Raw genomic sequence first — 15,624 nt, 5'->3', positions numbered from 1 at the left:
TATTAACAAAGAATGATTAATTATCCAAAAAAGTAAATTTGATTTTATATGAGTGCAGCAGGGTACTAATATTATTTTATTTGATTATAAAATTGAAATTATTGAAAACGCTTCTGTTATCTAAAATAAGCATTTAGTGACATGACAATAAAATAAATAAAATGTAAAAATAAACAAATGTATATTATTTTAGCTAGTTTAAAAGAATAAAAATGAAAAAAAAAACAATTACTACAAATGTAAAAACTATAAAAAGAATGAATAAAAACTAAGAATATCTCAACATATACATACATATATATATATATATATATATATATATATATATATATATATATATATGAATAAGAATGTGTGTGTGTGTGATATAGATATAGAAAAAAACAATTACTACAAATGTAAAAACTATAAAAAGAATGAATAAAAACTAAGAATATCTCAATGATTCTAAAATAACTCAACATGCACTTAGTATGCAATTATTTGTAGAGTTACTACTTCACACATATACATATATATATACATATACATACATATATATATATATACATACATATATATATATATATACATATACATATACATACATATACATATACATATATATATACATATATATATATACATATATATATATATATATATATATATATATATATATATATATATACATATATATATATATATATATATATATATATACACATATATATATATATATATATATATATATATATATATATATATATATATATATATATATATATATATATATATATATATATATATATATATATATATATATATATATATATATATATATATATATATATATATATATATATATATATATATATATATATATATATATATATATATATATATATATATACATATATATATATATATATATATATACACATATATATATATATATATATATATATATATATATATATATATATATATATATATATATATATATATATATATATATATATATATATATATATATATATATATATATATATATATATATATATATATATATATATATATATATATATATATATATATATATATATATATATATATATATATATATATATATATATATATATATACATATATATATATATATATATATACATATATATATATATATATATATATATATATATATATATATATATATATATATATATATATATATATATATATATATATACATATATATATATATATATATATACATATATATATACATATATATATATATATATACACATATATATACACACACACATATATGTGTGTGTGTGTGTGTGTGTGTGTGTGTGTGTGTGTGTGTGTGTGTGTAATATAATATACTACAAAACAAAATGCTGGTTTTCACACAAAAAGACTGTATGAAAAAATAAATGTGATTTATTTGCATTTTATAATAATGATTTTATTTCTAAGCTGCCAAAACAAGTATATATACATTTAAAAGAAATTGTTTTAAAAAATGTACAAGTCTTAAGCCAATTCCTTTACAAAATCTTAAAGGAATAGTTGACCCAAAAATGAAAATGAGTTATTATAGTTCTTACTAGTAAGAATATACTAAACCAGTAATCAAAATCAAAACAGGTCTATAAAACCGACAGGTGTTGTTTTATTTGTTAGTATTTGGACGTAAGTGGTATATTTCTTTAAAGTTCACAGTGTTGCAATAATTGTCCATTTCCCTCACAGTGTGACAGAGGGTGTTCCTGGAGGGATTGATGGTTGCCTGAGTGAAGCTCCTTGCTTTGACTCAGAGGAGGAAGCCTTACAGGCAGAGCCATCCGTCCATCTACAAACATCTCCAGAGACTGGACCCGCCTCTCCTGCTGCAGCCAGTACAGCATCTCAGTACGATCCCAGCGCATCTTTTCTCCGTACGGCCTACCCTGTGACAACCAAAACCGCAGAGAGAGGGTTACACAACAGCATATAACCAACAGTGTGTAACCAAGCTTTGATGCACTCGCCTTATAGCTTATGTTGTCATTGAAACGGGTTGTGATGAGGCCCATGGTCTCGGACAATTCTTGGTCTACAACTGAAATCCGAGAGTTGAGCTTCTCCCTTTGACTTGCCTCTTCCATTCTAGCGATGGATGAACCCTTATAACCTGTGTATTTGAAAAGATCTGTATTAGAGTCATTAGACTCTTTCTAAATCTAAATACATCATTCTGTGCATCTGATGCACCTCGCTGGAAAAATCTGTTGGGGTCAGACGCCTTCCTCTCAAAGTCTTCCAACCTGGAGAGCAAGAGCTCCCTCTTCTGGATCAACCGAGCAGCCTGCTCCCATGCAGCAATTGCCTGAGGGCGCAAACACGTCCGCGTGACAACATAAATCCTGGATGATAATGATGGAAAGCCAGGAGAGTTCATTATCATTATCTGTACCTCCTGCAGATGGTCCCTGTACTCATGAGAGCTGTATTTGATGGCCATGTCTAGTCGCTGGCCTTCTGGCAGAAGCAGGGCGTCCCAGACCCTCTCCAGCCTGACCTGCAGCTGTTCTCCATCCAGAAGACCTTTCTGTCCTTCAGACTGAAGAACATCCATCAATCAGTATATCTGTCAATCGTTTTGTCTGTTTTTTATACAAAAAAGGGACCATGAGAGCTAGACCGTGTGCTGATAAAAAGGAGCTCGAAAAATAACAGCGACGTGACATTATAGACAAAGTAATCAGTGGGAAACAGAAGTGCTGTGTTAGATTATGAACTCACTGCATCTTTTATTTCCTCTTCTGGATTTTTCTCTGAAACATAGACATATTTCTGTATTCATTCATGCCATTTTTGGCACTAAATAGCACATTTATATAAATGTACCAGTGTTGCTTTTAAAGAAAACGGTAACATGCCATGCTGTTCTGGGTCCCTTCCCAATCCTCCCATCTCTATGGTGTTGATGTTCCAGAATCCAGGAACAAATTCTTGTTTTAGTCTCCTAAGTGAACGGAGCCTTTCCTGTTGACTTCGGGAAGAGATGACGAACAGATAAAACTTTATATGAATAAAATAACGTGCAATAATTTGTAAATAAATTGTCACAGTGTAAGAAGTTGAAAGGATGTGTCATGAATGTTCAACATTTTAGATTGGATATGGAGAATAACATAGTGCATGTCATCATGCATTAATATCAGCATAAATGTGGGAGGATCAAAAAAACAGACCTTCTCCTTTCGTCTATCTGCAGCTGAGCCAGCTTGTGTCTCTCTGCCTCTTCATCATCATCCTCATCACTGTCATACAGGTGAAACAGCACTGACAGATAATCAGAGTCCTTCAAGACCAGGGCGAAATAACACGAGCACAACTGTTCAACTCCACAGATCCTGAATATATATTACTATATATAGCATTTATTACCCGTAAACACACACTCCTATTATAAACTAACCTGATTGGAAATGTAGTCAAGATAATCATCCATTGATAGCTGACATCTCCACCACTGAAACCATGCTCTGTACGCTCGAGCGGTCGCATTCACAGGCCTCTTGCTGCTCACAGCCCTCTCTGTTCTCTCTCTGCATTTATGCAAATCAATTAAAGATGTCAGATAATTTTGTGATGTGAAAGAATCGCAAATACTCTTATAAGAAGAAAGAAGAAAGCACCTGTGGGTTATGCTGTATGGATTGGGCCTTTTGAGTGATGGGTTCATTAGCTGCTTATTAATCACTCTTTTTGGGCATAACGTGGCATTTTTCAGGGCAGGCTCAATCCTGGAGTCCTTTAAAAAGAATGAAAACTTCATGATATGAGGATGTTGTGATGTTTTACATATAAAATATTTAAAGTTGTAAACACCACAGCTAATCCCCAATCCCGAATATCAGCCTACCTCATCAAAGTTGAAATATTTTGTTGAAGTACTTTTGGATAACTCTTCAAAGACTTTGCTTATATCCATTTTTTCTTCTTCCAAGTTCTGATCCATCAAAGCGACCGAGGCAGAATCAATCTGGAGTTTTAGAATTAGTAGTTAAGTCCAACATAAGCCAAATTAAATTGCAGCATGTATATCCATCTATTTATATATATACACACACACACACCCACAAACAGATCAAATAGACCTATTAATTGAAACACTTAAAAATTTAATGTTCCTGTACAAATAGAAGTAAAATAAGTTGAATAACTCAAATAAAATTCAATCTAAAACCAAAATTAAATGAAAAGACAAACGGACAAATAGAAAATAGGAAAACCTCCTTCTATGTATTAATAAATGCTAAAACAGTATTAACAGTAAAGTCACATTCAGAGTATCACCTCTTCAGTGAGGTCATTGTAGACCGGTGGGTACATGCTGAGTTTGATGGCCTCTGGGAGAACCCTATCAGACACTTGGGCCATTGCTGTGCGCATGTTATGAGGAGAAAACGTCACACTGACCACATCTCCTTGTGGGTGCAGAGGTTTCTTCGCAAGAAGCTTCTTTGCTTCCTGCTCTTCCTCCATTTTCTAGAAAGAAAGCCCTGCTTTAAAGATTTGCATAGGTCTTGCACATAACTCTATCTGCAGTGAGATGATTCCTGTAGTCTAAGTACCTGTAGTTTTTGTTTGAGTCTTTGGAGTCTGCTAGAACTATAGCAGGTTAGGGATTCTATAAGAGAGCACAGATCCGTCTCACAGTTACCATCGTCCTTGTCATCTCTTTCCTGTAATAATAATCTAAAAACATACAAACACAGCTGTTTTAGTTCCAATTACTCTTACCAAACAGTGATTAGTATGTTAAAAGGGTACTTTGTATGAGCCCAACCTCTTCAGATCTTCCCCAGGACTGATGCGTTTCTCCAGGCTTGAGGCAGGGTCTGTGGACAGTAGGACTAATGGTGATGGAGGTGGATGGAGTAGCCTTATCTCCAGCTCCTCCAGCAGTGTTTCTCTCTGTAGGTCAGGCATTGAATGACATCCCTAAAAAGGCAGGAGACATCATTAAGGATGACATGCGACCATTTGAAAACTTGCGATATGGATTTTGTGCAACGATTAAAAAGTCCCTGGCTACCTTTATTCTGACCAACCTCTGATCCTGCTCTTGTTTCATTTTGTTGGACGTATTGGTTGTAGAACCTGGGCACATACACGAATCATAGTAACCTGACGCCAAACCCAGAATTATATCACTTTCAAAGGAAATATTACATATTACATTTTTCCCAATTTATGTCTACATTTATATCAATATTGTACAAGATTTTGATAAATCAGTTAAGTCAAAAGTCGTCATAAAAATAGAAATCAAAAGATAGCCTGATTACAATACCTAAAATGTGCAATATAACTTTTAATTATTACTAACAAAATTTTTTGTACATTTGTACAACCTACAGTAATGAAATACAATTTACTACAAAGCAGTCTACTCAGAACTAATTTAAAGCCAAACTAACATCAGTGGATTCTAAAACACCGTACCCCATTGACTGACTGTAAGGTCAGAAGTAACACTTTTTGTATCTGTGTCTCTTGCCGTACATCGTGTGTATGTCTTATAGGTGACTGGCTCCGTGTTACAGGGCAGGAGGTCATACACACACTGCAGATCCAGCTCCCCGATTTTCTCCTGAATCTGTAGACACAAAAATGTATTAATCTGACCTTAACGTCTCTCTTTACAACTTGCACACACACAAGCGCACCTCCCTGAGGTCATCCTCCACAGCTCTTTCCCATGATGTGGCCGTCACGGACCTCTCGTCGTCACGTGTAACAGCACTTTGTTTGCGCCTCCGTGCATCCTTGATTCCTGTGACAATCCTGCATCTTATGGAGCGAACGTTCAAGCTGCAGACAGAAATCTTCTATGAATGTCACTAATGTCACGCTATGCGTCACCACACTGTGCAATCCAGGTAAATAAAGACGCACTCACAGACCGGTGCAGTCGGTGGCGAGCTGGGCTGACACCCTGCTGCGGTTGATACGATCGCTAAAGACGCCTCGCCTTCGTAGAGTCTCCATCAGATGCAAGGACCGCAGAAACAGCCGCTCACAGATGCGAAGCACCTCACGGAAAGTCTTGCAGTTCAGCTGCATCTTCTCTTCCTGGGTCAGAGTGGCGTCCGCAGGCGGGGTTTTCAAGTCTCGCCAGATCAGACTCAGCTCGGAGGTCAACACTGCGGTCTGAATATCAAAAGCAAACAGAAAAGGGATATATCATGCAAACTCGTTCAAACATCAATAATTCTGAGAGCAGTTTAAATTTGCTATTGACTGCGTAAATATTTACTGTACAACTCGACGGCGCATGTTTGATTTGGCTTTATTAATGCGTTTTTCAAAAAACTTTAAAACAGTGCTCATTCAAAATTTCTTTTAATGAAAGAAGTCTCGAAAAAAGCATGTTTTATTCATTTAAAAAGTATAAAAAATAAAAAATAAATAAGCAGCAGTTTTCAACAATGATATTGCACAGTTTAAAATGCTGACCAGAAGACTGACCAGAGACTGTCTGTCTTCATGGCTGACGGAGTAGTGGCATGATTTTTGGGCGATTCTCTCCTCCAGTTGTTTGCACAACTGTATCCAAGAGGTCGGAGTTCTGTTATTCGTCTCATAAGCTGAAAACGCTGATTTCACTTCCTTAGACCTGTCTGAAGAAGGATTTATAATTGAGCAATAATGTTAATGAACTAGCTCGTGAAGAAAGTAATACTAACCTGTCATCCTGTCAAAATGGACACCCATGTGGGAGAGCTGTGAAAGAGGTCCCACAAAGCTCCGGACCTCTTGATATTGGGCCATCATTTGGAGGTCCTCACATCTGGTGTTCTCGCAAATCTGTGCGCTTGATATTTCCCAATTCATTCCCAAAAACACTGAAGACATCGAGTTACAGAAATGTGCTAAGTTATTTATTCAAGCTTTCGACATAATGTATTTAAGATTTAAAAGCCACTGAAGCCAGGCGATAACAAAAAAAAAAAACCTGGTTAAACATCACAACAAGGTAATGCGACCTGATGTATGTCACAACAATACGAGTGAATTTAAAATTACGAAATTTAAAAACACATTTTTACCTATGCTATGCGATCGTTTGAAGGTTAAAAGCAAGATCGTTAAAGAAAATACTTTATCCAATGTAATAAAGAGGCTGAAGAGTTCCGCGTGCACGCCGTAATCCTAAAACAATTCAAGTTGCCTTGGAAACACCGGCAGGTCACGCACCACGTCATTGCGCAACTTTGGATTTGACGCCGCATTATGTAATGGTATTATTAATTAAATTAATTTTTTGTTAATTTTAAACACTCTAGAAATAAAATAAAAATTAGTAACTTATATAAAGCCATGTGTATATAAATAATAACAAAACTGTTAAGTCTTGTCATATGGAAATCTACACTTCTGCTAGACTAAGACATGGTAAACCCCCAAATACCAAAAGTTACTGAACCCGCCTAGTAAATAAATTAACGTCCTTAAATCTGCGAATACTAAATATAATCCTAAATGAGCAGAACTGCTTTCGGCGTTAGTAGGCTATATTTTGTAAACATTTACGCTTCAAAAAATCACTTTCTTCAAAAATGTGACACACCAAACTTCAGAATCAAAGCAGTACGATCTGACCAATCAAAGCAGAAAGCACCTGCTATATTTCATCTAATAAGTTGCACTGATATTTTCTTATTGCGTTAACCTACACGCTAAACCGAGCGGTGTTCAGGTCGATCACCGTGCGCGTAGGAAAAATGAAACCCACACCACTTCCGTTTACATTAGCCCCTGTCATCCGGAAGGGTGGTACCTGTTCAACTTCTGCAAATACGTCTGCTGTCGTCTCGTGCCTGTGAAGAGGCACAACATGGACACGAGAGAGTCCTGCTGGAGAGCTAAGATCAGTCGCTCCTCGGCCATTTGACCTGGCGGAGCTGAAAGGTTACACAGACGCGGACCCGACCTCACCTGATCCGTATGTGTGCGTCGGGTAAACGCTGAACCGAGCCCGAATCACCGTTTGGACACTCTTCAGTGCAGGTGAGAGATTTTAAGCTCGTCAAACCATTTGCAAAAAGTTACAGAGCATGAAATCGTAAGGGTTTTGTCGTATTAACTTGGCTTAGGAAGCTGTGGGCGCGTTATTTATGGACAAGTGGGAATTAAGTGGGTGTTTTGGTTGCATTGTGGCTTCTTGAGTAATGGGCAATGTTTATGTGCATCCTTTGTGTGTTTGCAAGTTAATAGTTTTAAAATGACAAATTTTATGTCAGTACAGGCTTATATTTATATAGCTTATAGTTTTTTTAGTTAAAAATCTCTTTTTTTGCCTACATAACTAAACAAAATAAATATAAAAGTGAAGAATATATATATATATATATATATATATATATATATATATATATATATATATATATATATATATATATATATATATATATATATATATGTATTTTAGGACGTGACAGTGAAGTTAAATTTAGGATTTTATTTTTTATTAAAATATCTAAAGAGAAACTGGGTGATTTTAAAAATGGTGTGAATGCTTGAGTGAAAAAAAAAGAAATGTTGAGTAAATACCAATAATGCATTGATAAATAAATGAATAACATTGATGAAAATAGACTTTTTCCCCAGATGCTTCTCAAAGCAGTTCCTTATGGGCAAACAAAAATAAAAGCAGCTCCTCTGGGGGCCTTCACACATGCAGCGCAATCCCATCATTATTAACAACATCATATGCATATGCTTAGAAATTGAATAACTGCATTTATAAGTTACTTAAAGGTAAAAGTGCAACAACAGAAGGTTTAAGGAACTAAACTGGGGAACACCGAACATAATCTTTATTTAGGTACCCCACCTACTTCTCCATCCTAAACCAAAATAACTCGTAGCATTCGCTGGATATCGTTCCTCTTATCAATTCATAATGAATTTAATAGTATTCAGAACTTCCTTTATGGGAGTGCAATATCAAACGTCGTTTAAATAAAAATCTCGCGAGCCGTGTCAGAATCAGAAGGACTGGCCTCGAGTTTCACAGCCTCTTTTTGTTTCTGAAAACGTATTTTCAGCGCAGACGGCGCTAATGGTGGCGTTCACGCTTGGCTGTCATTGTGCTCAGTCATGTTGCCCGTTTATTTACAGAGGTAACATGACCTCCCGCTACTGAGCTTTTTAAACTGAATACCCACATGCTTTCTATTTTCCCACGAGCGCCTGCTTTGATAGCAGCGACAGGAGGACTTGGCAGAGGCCTGAAGCTTCACATCTTGTCACATTTGTCATTGTGCTGCTTTTGTGTTTTCAGGATTTATTCAAGCTTTTGCCCTAAAATTGTGTGGAGTGATACTTTATTTTTTTTTTTCAGCTTGCACATCTCCACACCTCTCTTTGGGGTAGACTTCGGAGATTGGCAACCATCAGACAGGAACTTAATCATCAGCTGAATCTGCAGACTAAATCCTCTTTCAACAATGTAACTGTTTCTCTTTTTTTGCCGCATATATGATAATAGCTGACCAAAAGAGCAGCGTTCACCATTACGACTTCCTCCGAACTCCTCGTTTTCCAGCACCATGAGTGGTCAGCCACGGAGGATCCGCCTGAAGCCATGGCTGCTGGCACAGGTGAATTGCAAATTCATTTTTGTTCTTCTTTCTATGCGCACTGTAATTTTAATCAACATTTCTAAAAATAAGCCACATTACACAAAATCGAAAGTTTTCTCGCCTTCACGATGTTCCAAGTAAGAGAGATCGATGACTATGTGCTGTCAAGCTCTGCCAAAAAGCGCCATAAAAGTAGTTTTATGACATTGATCCTTACGTCAGGTGAGGAATCGTGACGCTGCATTTTTCAATGTATAAGTGTTACAGCCGATGGGAAGTTTTTCATTGAATAAGGACTTGAATTTCAATCTTTTTCTCAGATGATCATTAGAAAATGTTTGCTAATTTTTGTGGTTTTACAGGCAAGCTTTGCATCATGTCTAAAGATTTTCAGATTTTGCTTGGTCACTTAAATTTGCTTTGTTGACCAAGAGGAAGCTGCTTGGTTTGATAGCGACTTTTGTGCAAGTTGTAATTCATAAGTGACTACACTTCTATTTTAGAAAATTGTTGTTTTTGTTGACGTTTTCTGTCATTATTGCCATGGTTCACTGTAAGCTTTCAATGTAACAGAAGTTGCTTTCGTTCTTTTTTTTCACTCCAGTAATATAACCTTGTCAAATCAACCTTTAAACCTACCAAGAAACACTTCATCGATACTTTGATCTTCAAAGAGAAAAATATCAGTGTCCATCTGATATCTAGCTTAAAGCACTTCCAGATATCATCATGTAAAATGGAAGCAAAACTAGTGGAGGATTATTAACTGAAATCTTGGCATACTGTGCTTATTCTACAGTACTAAAGTAAACATTTCTCACCTTGCCAGATTAACAGTGGGAAATACCCAGGACTGCACTGGCTCAATCAAGACCGCAGACTGTTCCGGATCCCATGGAGGCATGCCACCCGACATATGCCTACCCTGGAGGAAGAGAACACTATATTTAAGGTGAATAATATGGTTTTGCCATCACCCATGCTGCTATTTCCCTATATAAGATCTTAGATTCAACACCAACCCAAGTTTTATTTTTTACTTTCGTTCTAAAGATAGCACAGGGGGACTTTTTGGTTTTTGAGTGGTTTGCAGTTTTAGAGTACTGAAAGACCTAGTAGTTTCACTCTGCAGTATTTAATTATTAATAACAAAAAATGTTGGAAAACAAATCAGTTTTATAGAGTACTCAGCCATGAAACGTTTGCATTTTCAAGTTCTTGTAATGTGTTACTAGGATTGTGTTTTTAGGACTTGTGCAACCAACTTTAGAGAACTAAAAAATGGAGTTTCAATTCCATTTAACTTCACTGTGGCAAGTTTTTAAGGGGAAGTCAAGAAAACTTTAGTACCACGAGGTTAAAGACATTGCAGATTCAAAATCGTTTTGTGAGTGTTAGAAATCCTAGGAGGCATTTTTATCCAAGTGTTAGTCTTCACATGTAGCAGATGTACATAAAAATATTGATGACTTATCCTGCACTGCATTTTTTTCCCAATTAAATGCTAGAACAGGAATGTCTTGCATCCTAATTATACTTCAGATTAACCGTGACTTGACATAAAAGCTCATTGTCTTGTTTAAAGAAAAGTCGTGTGTCTAGATATTTCCCTTTTGCTCTGCAGGCTTGGGCTCTGGAAACAGGCAAGTACCAAGAAGGAGTAGATGAGCCAGATCCAGCCAAATGGAAAGCCAACCTCCGCTGTGCCCTAAACAAAAGCCGAGAGTTCGGACTTCACTACGATGGCACTAAGGACACCCCAGTCCAGCCTTATAAGATCTATGAGGTGTGCGACCAGTCAGTCAATGGAGGTAAGGACCGGGGACGCGTGCCTACAAACCAGTGATATGTTACACCTGCTGAAACAATAGTGTTTGCTCTTAAGATCTAAATCGATTAGCTCAGATCATTTCATGCCTCCCACCACAACTTTGAAGTAAGAAGTATCAACACGGGAATTAAACCATGGAAGTCTTTAAAGATTAAAATATGGACAAGCTCAATCGTATCAAATCATATCTTCTTTTGTTGATTTTTAGATGCTGGAGACGATGATGAAGAGGAGGTAAGTTTTGAAGAACACAGAGCATAGAAGAATAGCCTGAGTAACTGCAAGTTGAAAGAAAGGAAAAAAGTAAAATCAGCACCATTTTTGCCATTGTCTTCATATAGTAATTGAATTTTTTTTTTTTTTTTTTTTTTTTTTTGCATTTTAGCTGCAAAATTTTGTCAAACTCTCCATTGGTAAGATTTTAAAGTAGATGTTGTTTGGAATAATTTACTAATAATAAAATGTACATACAGTAACAGCACTGTGATTGACAGACCCTTCCAGCTACCCAGCATATCCTCCTAGAGTTGACGTCCCATTCACCTCTTCTATTGCTGACGGCTATAATCCCACCCACCGTAACCCTCCAATGAACCTCTTAGGAAAAACTGTCCATAACAACCCCAGTGGAGGTCCTCCTATGACCTCTCACCTCGCCCAGTCCAGCCCTGGACCTTCAGCTGGTGCTTTGACTGAATTTCCCAGTCACAGTGCTATCAAAGTTGAGCAGACGGCATTTCCCATTCATGCTGGGGGACTTCCGAACGGTCTGGGAATGGGGCCTGGGGTCATACGGCCCCCTGGTCTTCAAGATGTAGTCACTCATTCTGGAGGCCCTCCAGCCACAGTGGACAGCCCAATGCAGGAGGTGCCAGCTCAAGCGGAGAACCAGGTTCATCCCTGCATCTCAGAGTTGCTGAGCAGTCCGCACATGTTACCCTGTAAGCCTCTAATGCCTTGTTCTTCTGGATTAATGTTGCAGTTTATGATGAAGACATACCTAAATTGCAGAAAAAACCTAGTCCCACCCGTTCACTTTGAGTAATGCTGATGTTAAATGACTTTGCAAGAGGTGTGTATGAAGCCACCACAAACATAGCGCACACCTTAACTGTGTTATGAAATGATCAAAATTTGGGTTGTTAGACTGGTAATCTGTTATTTAAAAAAAAGATAATCTAAAAATGAAAGGTCTGTCCTCATTGACTGTATTGTAATTTCGTAGACCATAAAAGGGGAAGAAAAGCACCATAAATGTATCACAAGATTTGTGAAAAAGTCAATAGTGATGACAATAGTGTGCACCAAAATTCTTTTTTGAAACATTAAAAAAAGGTCATAGTTACAACTGCATTACTACCATTTAAAATAAACTGAAACATTTTTAGAGACCGATGTAACTTCATATTTGTTTCTCACACAAACTTATAACTACAGAAGTTTGAATGGACCACTTTTATAATGCCTGGTCATTTTATCAGCATTTTATCACCATTCACTTTCATTGCATTGAAAATGGCAGCATCGACATTCCGCTAAACATCTCTTTTTGAAAGCTAACAAGAAATAATGTTGCCTAAATGAGAATAAAATGTTCCTTATTGCTTTCTCTTCTCCAGTGACTGACCTCGATATCAAGTTCCAGTACAGGGGTCGGACAGCTGGTTCTCTGACCGTCAGTAACCCTCAGGGTTGTAGAGTTTACTATGGTAACCTGGCGCCCACACCAGAGCAAGTAGAGCTGTTCGGTCCGGTAACACTGCAGCAGGTGCTGTTTCCAGGAACCGCTGAGATCCAGAACGAGAAGCAGAGGTTCTACACCGATCATCTGCTGGATGTGATGGACAGAGGACTGATTTTGGAGATCAGGGGACAAGATATCTACGCTATCAGGCTGTGCCAGTGTAAAGTATACTGGTCTGGTCCAGGTGTGCCCGAGCAGGGTCTGCCCAATCCAATGGAAAGAGAGATGAAGATCAGGGTCTTCAGTCTGAACAACTTCCTTCAGGGTAAGAGGAAGCAGTCTTAAATAATTTCAATCTAATTTATTGTGACCGCATTAGAGCACTGACAAACAAGTGAGCACATTTAAGACTGGCAAGCCCTGAATTTTTTGCAGTTTCAAATTTCTAAATTTGGAAGAAATATTTATTATTTTACATGTTGATGCATTTTACGTACTGTTAATGGAAAAACAGGAGTAGTGCACCCAAAAATGAAAATTCTGCCGAACACAAAGGAAAATATTTTGAAGAGGAAAAAAAAAAAAAGTTGACTGTTTTGGATCACCGTTGACTGCCGTAGTATTTTTCCCTATTATTACTACTGTGTTCAGTAGTTTGGAAGTACTTGAGGGCGGGTAAATTATGAATTTGGGTGAACTGTTCCTTTAATGCTAGACTGAAATGTAAATGATTTATGATGTGACCAAACGTTCACATACACGTGGTAGCGCAACGTTAAAATGCACAGAGCATCAATTAAACACCCTTTGCTCTTTATTTTGTTGTTATTCTGCAGAAACGTCCTGTCTTTTCTGGGAAATGAAAAGGAGAAAACATGAAATTGCCTAACTCCATTTTATTCTGTGTATATAGAAAAAACGCTTCCGAACTCGCATGCAGAAATTTTCTTAGATGTCAAATGTGCATATGATCAGCTGGGATCATGATAGCCTTGCTATGCCCAAGATCCAATGAACAAAATAGCTGCTTTGTTTTTTCTTCTCAGGGCTCATTTTGTATCAGAAAGGAGAGACGCCCACTCCGCCACCCTTTGAGATCTACTTCTGCTTTGGTGAGGACTGGCCAGACAGGAAGCCCAAGGAGAAAAAGCTCATCATTGTCCAGGTTTGGAGATTAAATTTGTGTTCATTGCTTTAGTGTAGAGTGCTCCGTACAGTTGTTTATGGTGTGCAAGGCTGTGTTGCGATCGCTCTTCACAAGTCTTATATTCACAACATAGCATAGCTACAACTAGGTGAAATGGTGTCTTGTCAGATATGTTATTATATAGTGTATTTTTAGCAAATCATCATCCAGAACCAAAGCTATGATGCATTCTAAACCGAGCAAACCATATTGTATTTCATTGTTAGCAACGATGCACAAGCTATAACTATGTGAGCAGGGGTTTGCGTGATGCCCGTTACTATATATTGCAGTTTAGCCGATCACCATTCATTCTTTTATATCATTAATTTTTTTTTAAACATTCTTCACAACAAACCAGGCAGATATATCTAGTGCATTATAGCCAGTCAGTCACTAAAAACAGTCTCATAATGTAATGTAATGTTTCTCAAAGCTGTCAAAACCATGTTATTTTGCATTATTCAATGCATAGATCAAACTAGGCAAACAGGTTTTTAATGTCAAATGTTACTATATAGTGCATTTTAACCAATCAGAACCTGAGCTAAACTGTATGTAGCAAACCATGTGGTGTTAGCAGTCACATGCAGCATTGTATTCACAAGATATCTGCTATAACTAGGTAAGCAACCTTTTCAAATCACAGCTGTTATTTATATCAGCATTCTTTACCATGTTACATTGCTAAAATATGTTCACAACTATAGATGCAATAGCCAATAAGCATCCAATAGCTATTGCCCAAGCAAAACTTAAACTTGGTTTAATAATAAATTGCATTTACTAAATCTATAAAAACCTGCCTTTTTTTTTCTTTGTCTAGGTTGTTCCAGTTGTTGCAAGAATCCTTACCGAGATGTTTTCAGGCGAGCTTTCATGGTCGACAGACAGCATTCGGTTGCAGATATCCAACCCTGACCTGAAGGACCAAACGGTGGAGCAGTTCAAAGAGCTCCACAGACTTTTACAGAGTCAAAACACGCACCCCACCTGGGCTCAAAACATCCACTAACTGAAAGAGGAACCAATTTTTTCCTTGACACACCGACGCCATCTTGTTAATTGCCGGCTCAGAATGGGGAGGTCCTTTTGAACACTGGAATATATAGGCGCCCTTTCTGATGCCATACTGAAAACATTTCCATTGGAGACCAAACTTGACATTTCTAATCCGTGTTTTTGTGTGCGTGTTGTCTTCATGTAAACTTATGTCTTTTAAAATGTTATATTTCAATAAATACCATTGCAGTATTTTAAATGGTTGCTTGCATAATCGGTTCACCGCAGTCCG

The 15,624-nt window shown here is 36.7% G+C and overlaps 2 protein-coding genes across 7 annotated transcripts; one reads left to right on the top strand and one right to left on the bottom strand.

Moving 5' to 3' along the window:
• Positions 1 to 1,411: 1,411 nt before the first annotated feature.
• On the bottom strand, positions 1,412 to 7,942 carry ccdc87 (coiled-coil domain containing 87). 6 transcript variants are annotated; one of them, XM_043236391.1, is made up of 20 exons: positions 7,823 to 7,942; positions 6,729 to 6,887; positions 6,499 to 6,662; positions 5,942 to 6,192; positions 5,709 to 5,853; positions 5,485 to 5,638; positions 5,075 to 5,139; positions 4,826 to 4,980; positions 4,611 to 4,734; positions 4,333 to 4,524; positions 3,899 to 4,018; positions 3,672 to 3,787; positions 3,452 to 3,581; positions 3,225 to 3,334; positions 2,910 to 3,022; positions 2,773 to 2,804; positions 2,444 to 2,590; positions 2,242 to 2,356; positions 2,019 to 2,161; positions 1,412 to 1,937 (listed from the first exon to the last, which is right to left on the bottom strand). In XM_043236391.1, the coding sequence occupies exons 2-20, from the start codon at positions 6,874 to 6,876 to the stop codon at positions 1,698 to 1,700; spliced, it is 2,664 nt and encodes an 887-aa protein (XP_043092326.1). In that variant the 5' UTR covers positions 6,877 to 6,887; positions 7,823 to 7,942; the 3' UTR covers positions 1,412 to 1,697. The 6 variants fall into 6 exon arrangements, with proteins under 6 accessions (XP_043092326.1, XP_043092327.1, XP_043092325.1 ...); XM_043236392.1 differs by lacking the exon at positions 7,823 to 7,942 and adding an exon at positions 7,719 to 7,790; XM_043236390.1 differs by lacking the exon at positions 7,823 to 7,942 and adding an exon at positions 7,092 to 7,779.
• irf5 (interferon regulatory factor 5) lies at positions 7,855 to 15,591 on the top strand. Its single transcript, XM_043236394.1, has 10 exons — positions 7,855 to 8,052; positions 9,536 to 9,647; positions 10,459 to 10,581; positions 11,254 to 11,440; positions 11,669 to 11,694; positions 11,846 to 11,873; positions 11,955 to 12,401; positions 13,080 to 13,469; positions 14,191 to 14,309; positions 15,157 to 15,591. The coding sequence occupies exons 2-10, from the start codon at positions 9,597 to 9,599 to the stop codon at positions 15,343 to 15,345; spliced, it is 1,560 nt and encodes a 519-aa protein (XP_043092329.1). The 5' UTR covers positions 7,855 to 8,052; positions 9,536 to 9,596; the 3' UTR covers positions 15,346 to 15,591.
• Positions 15,592 to 15,624: the final 33 nt, after the last annotated feature.

This window comes from Puntigrus tetrazona, chromosome 4 (assembly GCF_018831695.1).
Source record: "Puntigrus tetrazona isolate hp1 chromosome 4, ASM1883169v1, whole genome shotgun sequence".
Taxonomy (NCBI): Eukaryota; Metazoa; Chordata; class Actinopteri; order Cypriniformes; family Cyprinidae; genus Puntigrus; species Puntigrus tetrazona.
This window is presented reverse-complemented; position numbering and strand designations above follow the sequence as displayed.

Excerpts from the sequence above, each read along its gene's own strand:
- ccdc87 (XM_043236387.1), bottom strand. The coding sequence starts at position 6,897 with ATGTCTTCAGTGTTTTTGGGAATGAATTGGGAAATATCAAGCGCACAG. Across the intron at positions 5,854-5,941 it reads GCCACCGACTGCACCGGTCT|CTTGAACGTTCGCTCCATAA; the intron begins GTGAGTGCGTCT and ends TTCTGTCTGCAG. Across the intron at positions 2,591-2,772 it reads AAGAGGAAATAAAAGATGCA|TCTGAAGGACAGAAAGGTCT; the intron begins GTGAGTTCATAA and ends GATGTTCTTCAG.
- irf5 (XM_043236394.1), top strand. The coding sequence starts at position 9,597 with ATGAGTGGTCAGCCACGGAGGATCCGCCTGAAGCCATGGCTGCTGGCA. Across the intron at positions 10,582-11,253 it reads AAGAGAACACTATATTTAAG|GCTTGGGCTCTGGAAACAGG; the intron begins GTGAATAATATG and ends TTTGCTCTGCAG. Across the intron at positions 13,470-14,190 it reads TCTGAACAACTTCCTTCAGG|GGCTCATTTTGTATCAGAAA; the intron begins GTAAGAGGAAGC and ends TTTTCTTCTCAG.